Raw genomic sequence first — 12,718 nt, 5'->3', positions numbered from 1 at the left:
CTTTTTGTATATTTTATAAAATTTGATTTGGATGATATTTTTGTTTTATAATTTTTATATTTAATTATTTTTAACATTTGTGAAAATCTGTATTATTACTTTCTGAATAAAAATTGGTTGTCTGTAAAGTCGGTTTACTGACGATAGTTGAACGTGACAACAAAGGCCGATTGTGCTTCTTTGTCGCTCGTTCCGCGCTCTCGCTTGCACTTCAAGCCTTACATGGAACGCCTCAGAGCGAGGTAACGCCGCATGAGTCATGTTTTTTCGTGCGTGCAGCCGGCTCTATCGAATTATAAGACGTTGTCACGTCAAAAATATATTTTATAAGAGCTTTTGATTTTTAGCCTAAGCTGGAACTTTTTTTTTACCACAATTTTTTGTACAGACTAAAAACTAGTGTGGATCGTCCAAAAAACACATAAAGCTTAAAATATAAACTAGACAATCCAAACGCCACAGGATGGCTCGAAACGTTCAACTGTGTTCAATACTTTTAACAAAAGTTACGTTACACTATTGCTCCGATGTTAGTTCGAGCTCAAATAACGATTTTTATGGATTTGTTATATACACACGTATTTGTAAAAAAAAATATCCGATAAAAATATAAGGTACTTCGGCCTTAACAAAAAAATAGCTGTTGCGTTATTTTCAGTTGAATAGTTCAAAATAGAACTTTAACCTAACTTTATTAGTTTATTACTGTAATGCACAAGCCATGTTGGAATAGAGCCTAGAACAGGTACTAGCAGCATTACCGCGCTGAACAGCCAAGCTGATTCTTCATACTGGAAATGAGCTGGTTATTCAACAATGGCATGACTGTCCGCAGAAGAGAATAAACTACAATGAAATATTTCGTATTTTGTTTTCAACCTAATGTTTCCACGGTAACTATGGAGAAGGGAATAAATAATGTTGGTAACTCTCGATACTTGCGTTATTATCCATACTTATAACTATAAATACAAGAGTGTGTCTTTCTGTCTGCCTATCTGTCTGTTAGCTTTTCACGACAATAACAATTTTTAGCAACAATTTAACCGATTTTGATAAAAGGTACAGACTTAGCTTACATTCCGGGGACGGACTTAGGCTACTTTTTATGCCGAAAAATCAAAGAGTTCCTCGGGATTCTTGAAAACCCATCCGTTTAACCGATCGGTATGGTAAAAATATAGCTTGCGTCCCGGAAATTGAAATATGCTGCTTTTTAACCCGGAAAAACAGAGTTTCCACGGGATTTTTACAAAACCTAAATCCACGAGGACGAAGTCGCGGACAACATCTAGTTAGCTATTCCAACCACTCATATCCATTTCAGCTTCATTGTCTTTCCCAGTATTGATATTTCTCCCTGACGTGACAAGATAACAATCAAATGTGTCACACATTTCAATCTATCCCCGTTCGCAGAGAACCAAAATCAGCAGAGCAGGTTTCTTGCCATTTCCACTAATCTCTACTGTTTAAATGCACAGTGTAGAGGCACCAGCGAGTAATCACTTTAGAGGCTACGCGTGCCACGACGTAGCGTAATTCGTTAGTTGCCTCTAGCCCGTTGTATCATGTTGTCGTTTACAAATTGTAACTTAAAATTGTGAATTATAATATATATTTTTTAGTGTTCATTTCTTTTGTTTTTCTTTCTACCCTGGTAGAGAACACGGCGCTATATATACATAAAATACCTGTACAAATATACCTGTACATTGGTGACTCAGACTTTGAACTACCAGGGTAGCGCGTGTTAATTTTATTAAAATAGTAACGTAACGTAAGCTAGGGCAACTCAAATTAACACGTGTAAGGAAGTGAAAAACTAAAAAACTTTAAAAATGGCGCAACCTACGACAGTAGTGAAGGATGAAGACACGTATTTAGCGTCGATATCTCTCACGTCGAAGATCCCGGAGTTTTGGACCGACCAACCTAGGGTCTGGTTTATCCAGCTGGAAGCAATACTGGCACCACAAAAACAAGGAGACGCATCCAAGTATAATATAGTGGTATCCAAGCTGGGTAAGGATGTCATACAACAAGTGACGGACATCCTCATCAATCCTCCGGAGGAGAGTAAGTACGAGGTACTTAAAGAAAGGTTGCTGAACATATATGAAGAGTCGGAGAACCGCCAGATACAGAAGCTCATCGGGGAGATGGAACTGGGTGATCAGAAACCCAGCCACCTCCTCCGAAAGATGCAGGATCTGGCCAGGGGTAAAATTAATAATGAGACCCTAAGCATTTTATGGCAGAATCTGCTACCAGCAGCAGCACGAGGCGTTCTGGCTGCGACAGAAGCTAAAGATCTAGACAGACTAGCCGTCATTGCTGACAAAGTAATGGAAACTATGAAGTCCCAACCGATAGCAGAAGTGGCAGTTAAGGAGGCGGTACCCGGAACTTCGTCTATGGCAGCTGAAATAGCCAGGATCCATGCGAGGTTGGACCAGCTGGACAGGTCCAGACACAGTTGGCGAGGTAGGCGAGGTCGCGGAGGTTTCCGTGGTCGTTCGCGTTCCAGAAGACGAGACGACAACAGGTCCAGACGTACCCCGGATAGCCCGGACTGGCTCTGCGTGCATCATTTTAGATACAGGCAGAGAGCTAATCGCTGTGAACAGCCGTGCACCTGGAATAAGCAGCAGGAAAACTAGTGGAGATGCAGGTGGAACCGGTGGGTACCTGCGTCGAATTAGGGAACCACCGTTTATGTATTACGGATAAAGACAATGGCATACGTTATTTAATAGACACAGGTGCGAACATTTCAGTGTTGCCTAAAAGTTATAAATCAGTGTGTGATAGTACAGTAAATAATAAATACAAACTTTATGCCGCGAATGGTAGTGAAATACAAACTTTCGGAACAAAGACTCTAGTGTTAAATTTAAGATTGCGTCGTGCGTTTAAGTGGACTTTTGTAATAGCCGACGTTAAACAACCCATTTTAGGAGCGGATTTTTTAGCTAAGTATAATTTGTTAGTAGACTTAAGAAACAGACGATTGTTAGATCAGGAGACTAACATGTATGTAATTTCCACTATAGTAAACTCGGAGTATTCATCTATTTTTACTATAGCCGAGTCGCATCCATGTTATTCTCTTCTAAGTAGGTTTCCGGAATTGACAATGCCAGCGACGTTCAAAGAACCACCACGTCACAGCGTAAGACACCACATCGAGACTTCAGGACCTCCGGTGCATGCGCGCCCAAGGCCGCTGCCGCCGGACCGATTTAAAAAGGTAAGAGAAGAATTTCGCCTTATGCAGGAAATGGGTATTTGCCGCCCGTCAAAGAGTGCGTGGGCGAGTCCTCTACACGTTGTACCTAAAAAAGATGGTAATATAAGGCCGTGTGGAGACTATAGAGCGCTGAATGCAATTACGAAGCCTGATAGATACCCAATTCCTCACATAAAGGATTTTACGTTTATTTTAGCTGATAAGAAAGTATTTAGCAGGATTGATATTAACCGAGCGTATCACTTTATTCCGATAGCAGAGGATGACGTGGAGAAAACAGCTATCATTACACCTTTTGGTTTGTTTGAATGGCCATGTATGTCTTTCGGTTTAAGAAACGCAGCACAAACGTTTCAACGTTTCATGAATAATTATGTTTTACAGGATTTAGAGGCAAATTTTCAGCAAAATAACCCGGATAGCGCGAATTATAAAACCGAATTTGTTTTTTCATACTTAGATGATTTAATAATAGCTAGCGAAAATAGTTCGCTCCATGAAAAACATTTAGAGGCCGTTTTTGAAAGATTACAACAAGTTGGACTAACTATTAATTTAGCGAAGTGCGCGTTTTTGCAGGATAAAGTTGAGTTTCTGGGTCATGAGGTCTCAGCCAGTGGCTTAAGACCGTTGCCAAGCAAGGTCCAAGCAATTGTAGACTTTCCCAGACCGAAAACGGTAGAGGAACTTCGTAGATTTCTAGGCATGGTAAATTTCTATAGAAGTCATTTGCGTCAGGCAGCCGAATATCAAGCTGAATTAAATAAGTATCTTCACGGAGCAAAGAAACGTGACAAAAGTAGTATAGTGTGGACAGAAAGTGCTGTTCAAGCTTTCGAACAATGCAAGTTGAATTTACAGAACGCTGCTTTGTTAGCGTATCCGATAACAGGTCAAGTGCTTGCTATAATGGCAGACGCGTCAAATAGTTGCGTTGGAGGCACATTGCAACAAAGAGTAAATAACGAATGGGTTCCGTTAGGTTATTTTTCGAAAAAATTGACTGACACGCAACAAAAGTACAGTACCTACGACAGGGAGTTACTTTCGCTTTATTTGTCAGTGCAATATTTTAGGAACATGTTCGAAGGTAGAGATCTCGTTTTGTATACAGATCATAAGCCGTTAACGTTTGCGTTTAAAAAGCTAAGTAGTAGTAAAGAAACGCCGCGAAGGACCCGTCAGTTATTATTTATTAGTGAGTTCACGACGGATATACGCTATACAAAAGGCGAAGAGAACGCGCCCGCGGACGCGTTATCGCGCGTTGAAACAATTTCGTGCCCGTCTGTACTTGACTTCACAGAAGTGGCTATTGCGCAAGCGAACGACACAGAGCTCACAGAATTGTTAGGAACAAAAAACGGTAATACGAGACTAATAAAAATTGACTTGCCGAGTGTAAATAAGCCCATTGTTTGTAACTTGCGAGGCGATAAGGCTAGGCCTTACTTACCAAAACAGTTTAGGCGTATCGCATACGAAACAATACATAACCTAAGCCATCCAGGCATTAGAACAACAAGGAAAATGGTAACTAATAATTATTTTTGGCCTGGGATGAATAAAGATATAGGTATTTGGGCTAGGTCGTGCATAGAGTGTCAAAAAGCAAAGGTTCACAGACACACTATGTCACCTTTAGGGCAATTTGCAAAAGTAGATAGAATGTGTCATTTACACATTGACATTACAGGTCCATTCACTATTTCAGAGGAAGGCTACAGGTATTGTCTTACAATGATAGATAGAGAAACGGGTTGGCCGGAAGCATTTCCAATTAAAGATATTTGTGCGAAGACAGTAGCCAAACTCGTGTATGAAGGATGGATTACTAGACATGGGTGTTTTATTAATTTGAGCTCAGATCAAGGAAAGCAATTTGAAAGCAGTCTCTTTAGACAGTTAATGAAATATTTAGGGGTTCATAAGTTAAGGACGACTCCGTACCAGGCACCAGCGAGTAATCACTTTAGAGGCTACGCGTGCCACGACGTAGCGTAATTCGTTAGTTGCCTCTAGCCCGTTGTATCATGTTGTCGTTTACAAATTGTAACTTAAAATTGTGAATTATAATATATATTTTTTAGTGTTCATTTCTTTTGTTTTTCTTTCTACCCTGGTAGAGAACACGGCGCTATATATACATAAAATACCTGTACAAATATACCTGTACACACAGTCAAAGGCCGTAAGTCGTTTAGCACCTTAATGATCACATTCGCGTAGCACGGATAGGTATGCATACTTATGCGTTAGGTGTGTGGTGGGGTATTTATAGAAATAGGACTTGTCGCACTTATGTGAATAAGTGCGACAGGTCTTTGATGCATTACTTTCGCGGAATCGTTACTCGAATTCTGAGGCCGACCGTACGTAACAATATCAAAGTAAAAGATAGAAATCACAAGTTACCTACAAGAACAAACAGTCATTCAGAAGTTGATATAAATTCTATCCATTCCCCAGGCGGAATGTTTAACTTCGTTTGAAAGGAAATGGAACTAATGGATTAAGTTTGTAAATACCTACCTGCTATTTCAAGGTTTTAAGTGTATCTTGACCACTAAGCTTTGTAATCATTACTTCTTGTAATAATATTGTATTGTGATAAATAAAATGTACGGACCTTTTCTTTCAGAATTCCAATTTCCAATTTATAGGTACATAGGGTAACTTAACTGTGCATATAATAATTTTGTTTTATAGAATAAAATATCTAAGTTATACATAGTTGATACTTAAAGTAAATACCTAATAAGAATCAGTCATGGAATCGACTCTGAGGAAGTAAATAATAAAAAAATTGACGCAATATTCGCAAGAATTTATCTGGAAGTGAAACTAATTTAAAAAACGTTTATTTATACTACTAAATAAGAATATGTGCGCGTAGGCGCTATCCAACACACCTAGTCTCTCCTCCCTCCAGATTGCCTGGTAGAGATTGCTTTAAGCAATAAGGCCGCCTTTGCATACAATTGTTTTTAGTTTATAATTTCTTTGTATTTTTTGTCTTGTTTTGTGTGCAATAAGGTTTTCTATATATCGAATCAAAACAATTTTCAAAGGAGCAATTCTTTCGATTGATATATTATGATGATTATTATTAGTAAGTAGATCTAAGTATAGTTTAATTCAAAGACTGTTTGGCTAAACTTACCTAGTCTATGAAATTGGTAAGCTACAATACGTAAAACTTACACATGTAATCGCAGCCTTATATTTTGAAAAATCCAAGAAGTAGCCCGCATGTTTACTACCAATTTTCAAATTTCTTTCGTCACGCAATCGTATCGTGACGTGGTCGTTCGAACAAAACAATATTTTATTCAGTCTTCGGAACGCTAGGTAAACTTTAAACTTAGTTACACAATGGCACTTTCATTGATCACGTATCTAAAGACAGGAACAATAATTTTAAGAGGGCTCTCTCCGTCACTCGTTTCATACAATCGTAGTTCCAATTTCATTTGAATATTAAGCAACCAAAGTCCATGAAATTTTGCAGACATATTCTAGAAACTAATATCTATGTCTGTGGTTTTCCAGATTTCTGTTAAAATATTCGGTTTCAAAGTTACGCGGTCTTAAAAATTTTCATACAAATCTTTGAGCGCCTGTAATTTTAAAACTACATATTTTTAGAAAAATCTAAAACACCACAGACACAGATATTAGTATCTAGAATATGTTTGCATAATTTCATGGACTTTGGTTGCTTAATATTCAAATGAAATTGGAACTACGATTGTATGAAACGAGTGACGGAGAGAGCCCTGTTAAAGGTTTGATTAATCATATCCGCATAACAGGGCTCTCTCCGTTCACTTACTCCATACAATCGTAGTTCCAATTTCATTTGAATATTAAGCAACCAAAGTCCATGAGATTTTGCAGACATATTCTAGAATCTAATATCTGTGCCTGTGGTATTTTAGATTTTTCTAAAAATTCGTAGTTTTAAAATTACAGGGGCTCAAAGATTTGTATGTCAATTTTTTAAACCGCGTTACTTTGAAACCGAATATTTTAACAGAAATCTGGACAACCACAGGCATAGATATTAGTTTATAGAATATATCTGCAAAATTTCATGGACTTTGGTTTCTTATATTGAAATGAAATTGGAACTACGTTTGTATGGAGCAAGTGACGGAGAGACCCCTCTTAGCTTCAAAAAGCGCACGCAATGCATCTGTAGTTGCTTAGTTAGGGCGTGAAGAAAGGACAAACAAACACACTTTCGTATTTATAATATTAACTGTAAAGGGTATACCTTGAGTACCAGGCAACATGAACAGGGTTCAAATCAAATCCTGAGTTTAAATAAAATATAATAGCCAAAGGTTGCTAACGGATCCTATAGCCTCCGCTGTCAGTCGGTCTCGCTAACACGAGCTGTATTTCATGAAATGTAATAGGTAAGAGTTGAAATTTTCACAGAGTGTTTATTTCTATATATTTCTATTGCCGCTATAGCCACAAATAATACAAAATGAAGATGGAAAATTTCAAAATGGTCACCATGTAAATTAAAAAAAAAAGCACATTGTGTTATTTTGTTCGATGGTACGGATCCTTCATGTGCGAGTATGACTCGCACTTGACCGGCTTTTTAAGAAGGTCCCACTGAAAGTGCAAATGCACGAACCGGTTTGATCAACGTGTCGCATGAAATGAGAATGACGTCAATGGAGGTTGGTGCTGAAGAAGCTTATCCGGTACTCTGTCGCAACTCTTTACGTAATAAGATTTCTTAAAATAAAATGCTTTTCGAAGCAACTGTGCCTACAGTCCTTCAGTTCGTAGCCGTTCCAATTAACCACAAGTGACGGGGACAGATCTTCGAGTAGTTGACAAGTTTAATTACGTCCTGGTTCTTTATAATAAGTTTTCTCTCCTAACTACACTTTTTTATCGTTTATTATTATTAACGTAGAAAAATAAATTATAAAAGTGTTAAATATATATTATTTAGTAATGTTTTTGATTTCTTAGTTTTTAAATCCAAATTTGTTAAGTACGTGGAAAATAATGAAATAATTTTTTTTTTCCTGTTATTATCTGCAATCAGTCAGGGGACTATAAGCAGATTATTTGGGCTAAATTTGAGATTTAAAACGGAAGTGCCATTGCTCCATCGTCCATCGGATATCGAGCACGTCAGCTCGTTTTAACCTTTTAACTCTGGGGGCGGCTAGAAGTGAGTTGGCAAGTGGGTTTGGATGCTTGGCAAGACGAACTTTGTGGTTTTTGGAGTACTTGTTTATTTCCTCAGCAACAGTTGGCATATGAAGATACTGGTGTAGTTCATCGTTGCGTGTAAACCAGGGCGCGTCAGTTATTGTTCTTAGTATATTGTTTTGAACCCTTTAAATCCGCATGATATTTGTCTTACAGCTCCAGCAGCTTATAATGAAATAAATGCTTTTAAAATTTATCTCCAACCAATTTAAGTTAAATTCGGTATAATAAACATGGAACTAATTATCCGAACTGCGTACGTCCCCCTACAATGTGAGGTCCCGCTGAATGTGGGGCAACAAGTCTTATGGCTTTTTTTAATAAAAATAGTGAGCAGGCGGGTCACCTGATGTTAAGAGGGCTCTCTCCGTCACTCGCTTCATACAATCGTAGTTCCAATTTCATTTGAATATTAAGCAACCAAAGTCCATGAAATTTTGCAGACATATTCTAGAAACTAATATCTATGTCTGTGGTTTTCCAGATTTCTGTTAAAATATTCGGTTTCAAAGTTACGCGGTCTTAAAAATTTACATACAAATCTTTGAGCCCCTGTAATTTTAAAAATACATATTTTTAGAAAAATCTAAAACACCACAGACACAGATATTAGTTTCTAGAATATGTCTGCAAAATTTCATGGACTTTGATTGCTTAATATTCAAATGAAATTGGAACTACGATTATATGAAGCGAGTGGAAGCAAGTGACGGAGAGAGTCCTGTTAAGTGATTACCGCCGCCCCTGTACATTTGCAGAATCAAAGGAATCGCCGATACGTTGCCAACCTTTCAGAAATGTGTTGATCCGCCCCTTGAACAACCGCAGGTTGTAATCTAGTAGGATAATCTAGTGGCTGCTCAAAAACACATTATATTACTAAGCGTTATACCATTGACCAGTGCTAATACCTTCTTTGCATTATCGTCGTCCAATGCTGAGTTCCATAAAAAAGGGGCCATAGTTATAACTTATAAAATATGTACGCTCGAAAAATGTAAATTTAAATTAAATATTTAATCGAAACCCTTTTAAATATTGTTTAAAACTACCTTTGAGATGTGAAATTCATTATTGCGCAGGTAATAATATCTTAATCGAAATTTAAGAACTTCAAAAAGTTCCATTGTAACGATCCATCCGTGTTACGAATAGGTGCACAGCTAAAATGCAAATACCCTCTCCTATTAATTGGCAGCAAACAGGAATTACTTAAATAGAAATCTATTGAAATGACTTGCAGCTAATTGGTACCTCCATTTTCAAATAGGTACTCGAAAACGTTCCTAGAAATTGGGATTTACTTCTCCATTCAATCTATTTAACATTTTACCGTTTACATTTGCTCCTATTGAATAGACAACTACAAACTACGAAAGCTGCTCATTTAATCTGTAGCACTCTGTAGTATCTAGAACTTTTTGTTAAAATTCCTACGTCGCGATTGATTGCTTTTTGGGTTCCGTACCTCAAAAGGAAAAACGGAAACCTTACAGGATCACTTTGTTTTCTGTCTATCCGTCTGTCGTGTCTATCAAGAAAACCTATAGGGCACTTTATGTGTTCATGAACAAAATATAATAGTATTTTCTATTTTCAAAGTGAGATAACTATACCAAGTGGGGTATCATATGAAAGGGCTTTTCCTGACAATTCTAAAACAAATTTTTATTTATTTTACTTTTTTATTTATAAAAAATACCCGAGTACGGAACCTTCGGTGCACGAGTCTGAATCGCACTTGACCGGTTTTTATTGCAAGAGAGGCTTTCCTATATTCGGCCTGATTCGTTTCGAGGACGTTTACCTTATATAAGATGCCTATTCACATTCCATTCTTGCCCGAAAAGTACTTAAGTACCTTTACAGTGAATTCAATAACGTTTCACACCTTAGCGGTTCAAGGAAAATCATTTAGTGGGATAGATTGTATGTACCCGAGACTACTTACTCGTACTAGGTCACCTTACTCGTCCATTATCCCTTTCGCCTCTTGCCACTAACAGAACCAAAATAATATTATAAGTACGTAAACAGTAGTGACCTGTCAATATATAGTCCGGTCAATTTAGAACTCGTTCACATAGGCTCCGTAAGCGTAGACGTAGCGCGTACCATAGCGTTGTAATGTATATGGAACTGTATGAGAAATGGCATACTGCTTGCGTGGCTGGAACGTTCACGTAGACGTAATGCGTGCAGTTACGACTACGGGTTCACGCGCGTCGCTATACGCACGTGTCACGTGTACGTGTTACATACGCAATTGGTGTAAATCGGCCATTAGACATTCGAAGCTGCCTGTGCTCAAAATCTATTGTAAAGAAATGTCTCTGCATTGTTTCAGGGAGTCGGGCAAACTCATATGATGACATCTAGTCAGCAACGGGTGATGATACGCCGAGTCACCCGCAGGTAATTGAACGACGGCGTTGCGAATTGCGAATTTTGCTTTGGCGAAAGGCCGGCCGACCATTTCAAAGTTGCTCTGATCTGGGCGTCAAGCTCGCGTATGGCTAAGCGAATAAGTATGTTCACAGCTCCCCTGACTCAGATGATACGCTCCCTGGTGATGACAGCGAGGAGTACGGACGAGACGATGCCTTTTTGGTTAACTCTAACACCGAGAACAAGTTTTACGGTAAGTCCTTTTCAACCCCCGACCCAAAAAGAGGGGTGTTATAAGTTTGACGTGTGTATGTGTGTATATGTCTGTGGCATCGTAGCTCCTAAACGAATGAACCGATTTTAATTTAGTTTTTTTTTTTTTTGTTTGAAAGGTGGCTTGATCGAGAGCTATTATCGAAGAAAATCGGTTCAGTCGTTTGAAAGTTATCAGCTCTTTTCTAGTTTTCTTATAGAGGTTTTTGTGTCGGGGGTTTTTTAAATTTTGAGTTATTGTACAAAGATTAAAAGTAGTCGAAACTTGCAATGATTGTATTGTTCAAAACTTACAGGCGTATAGATACAGATGCAAGAAGTAAGAACTAGAGTAATTCTTGGGAATCAATTCAATTGTTGGGATCTCAAAACTAATCTTCGGATATTGGATATATATCCGTATATCTGTATATGTTACGAGTAGGTTACACATAACATAGGTGGCAACCTGTGGCAACGAAATAGTAGACGCTCATTTGTTTTGTAGTATTTCAGAAACTTGAGTATAATTATAAATTCTCTTAGGAACCTTCAACTCTGAAACAGAGAACAAACAACAACAAACAAGTGGAACAAACTTTCAGTGTTAAGGAATAGGTATCACATGTTAGCGGTAAAATACTAAAGCATAGGTGTCAGTGTCCCAAACACGACAAAGAAATATTTAAACCTTTAAAAATATAAAAATCAATTGCGGAGCTAGCGAACAATAAACAGTGTAAATAAAAATACTTCCGAAAAAAATGCTTTTTTTTTCTTTTGGCTCTCATCACAAATACAAATTTGAACTCATTTCCAAACAAAATAGCCTAAAACTGTACTGAATTTGAGTCTAAAGTTAATGATTTCGATCACTGAATATTATAAAGAAATCGAACAACAAACAAAACAACCTACAACTGTCTAAGGGCCGGCGCACATATGGCGGAGCGCAGCGCAGAGCATTTTTTACAGTCAAAGTATTATCGGCATTGTCCTCATTGAAATAATATCTAAAATCAATTGTGCATCCGTGCGGATACTCGGGCATCAGCGCGCAGTCCCGCGCGTGCTCGCGCATTCTCTGGTAGAAATTCGCGTTATGTGTCACGCGATTAGGAAACTTCGCGGGCACGCTCTGCGCTGCGTTCCACCGCGCTCCGCCATATGTGCGCCGGCCCTAACTAAAATTAAGTGCAAACTTCAGGATTTCGATCAAAACGGGAAATTACGGTAAACTTTCATTAGCCATTCAGGTTGTTGCTCCTGCTGTAAGATTATATTTCTTGTAATTACTCTGTTTTGTTCGGCAGCTCCTCAATTGTTTAAAAAGAATTCTAAATCTCTTTTATCCGGTAAAGGAGCAGTACCAGGAGGTTGCTCAGCTAACCCTTCCCGATGCGCCCGCTTCTTCAACAATATCTACCGTCAACTGCACGCGATGTCGTATCTTTGCCCTGGTCTGCTGCCGTGGGTAGACTGCGGCCCGGCTACTGAAGTTTCCGGTACGTTTCAATCAATGTTATTTGCTACGTATGTATCTAGTTATTATAAGCATTACGATATAATTCACCATTA

The 12,718-nt window shown here is 38.3% G+C and overlaps 1 protein-coding gene across 1 annotated transcript in view; it reads left to right on the top strand.

Moving 5' to 3' along the window:
• Positions 1 to 12,718, top strand: part of LOC123880230 (probable cationic amino acid transporter) — a 98,604-nt gene that overhangs the window by 79,281 nt on the left and 6,605 nt on the right. Inside the window, exons 11-13 of the mRNA XM_045928229.1 lie at positions 10,848 to 10,915; positions 11,041 to 11,141; positions 12,502 to 12,645. Coding sequence (XP_045784185.1) covers positions 10,848 to 10,915; positions 11,041 to 11,141; positions 12,502 to 12,645 — 313 coding nt within the window. The remainder of the gene's footprint in view (positions 1 to 10,847; positions 10,916 to 11,040; positions 11,142 to 12,501; positions 12,646 to 12,718) is intronic.

The sequence above is a fragment of the Maniola jurtina genome, chromosome Z (assembly GCF_905333055.1).
Source record: "Maniola jurtina chromosome Z, ilManJurt1.1, whole genome shotgun sequence".
NCBI classification, from domain to species: Eukaryota; Metazoa; Arthropoda; class Insecta; order Lepidoptera; family Nymphalidae; genus Maniola; species Maniola jurtina.
Note: the sequence above shows the minus strand (reverse complement) of the source record. Positions and strands in the feature narration are given on the sequence as shown.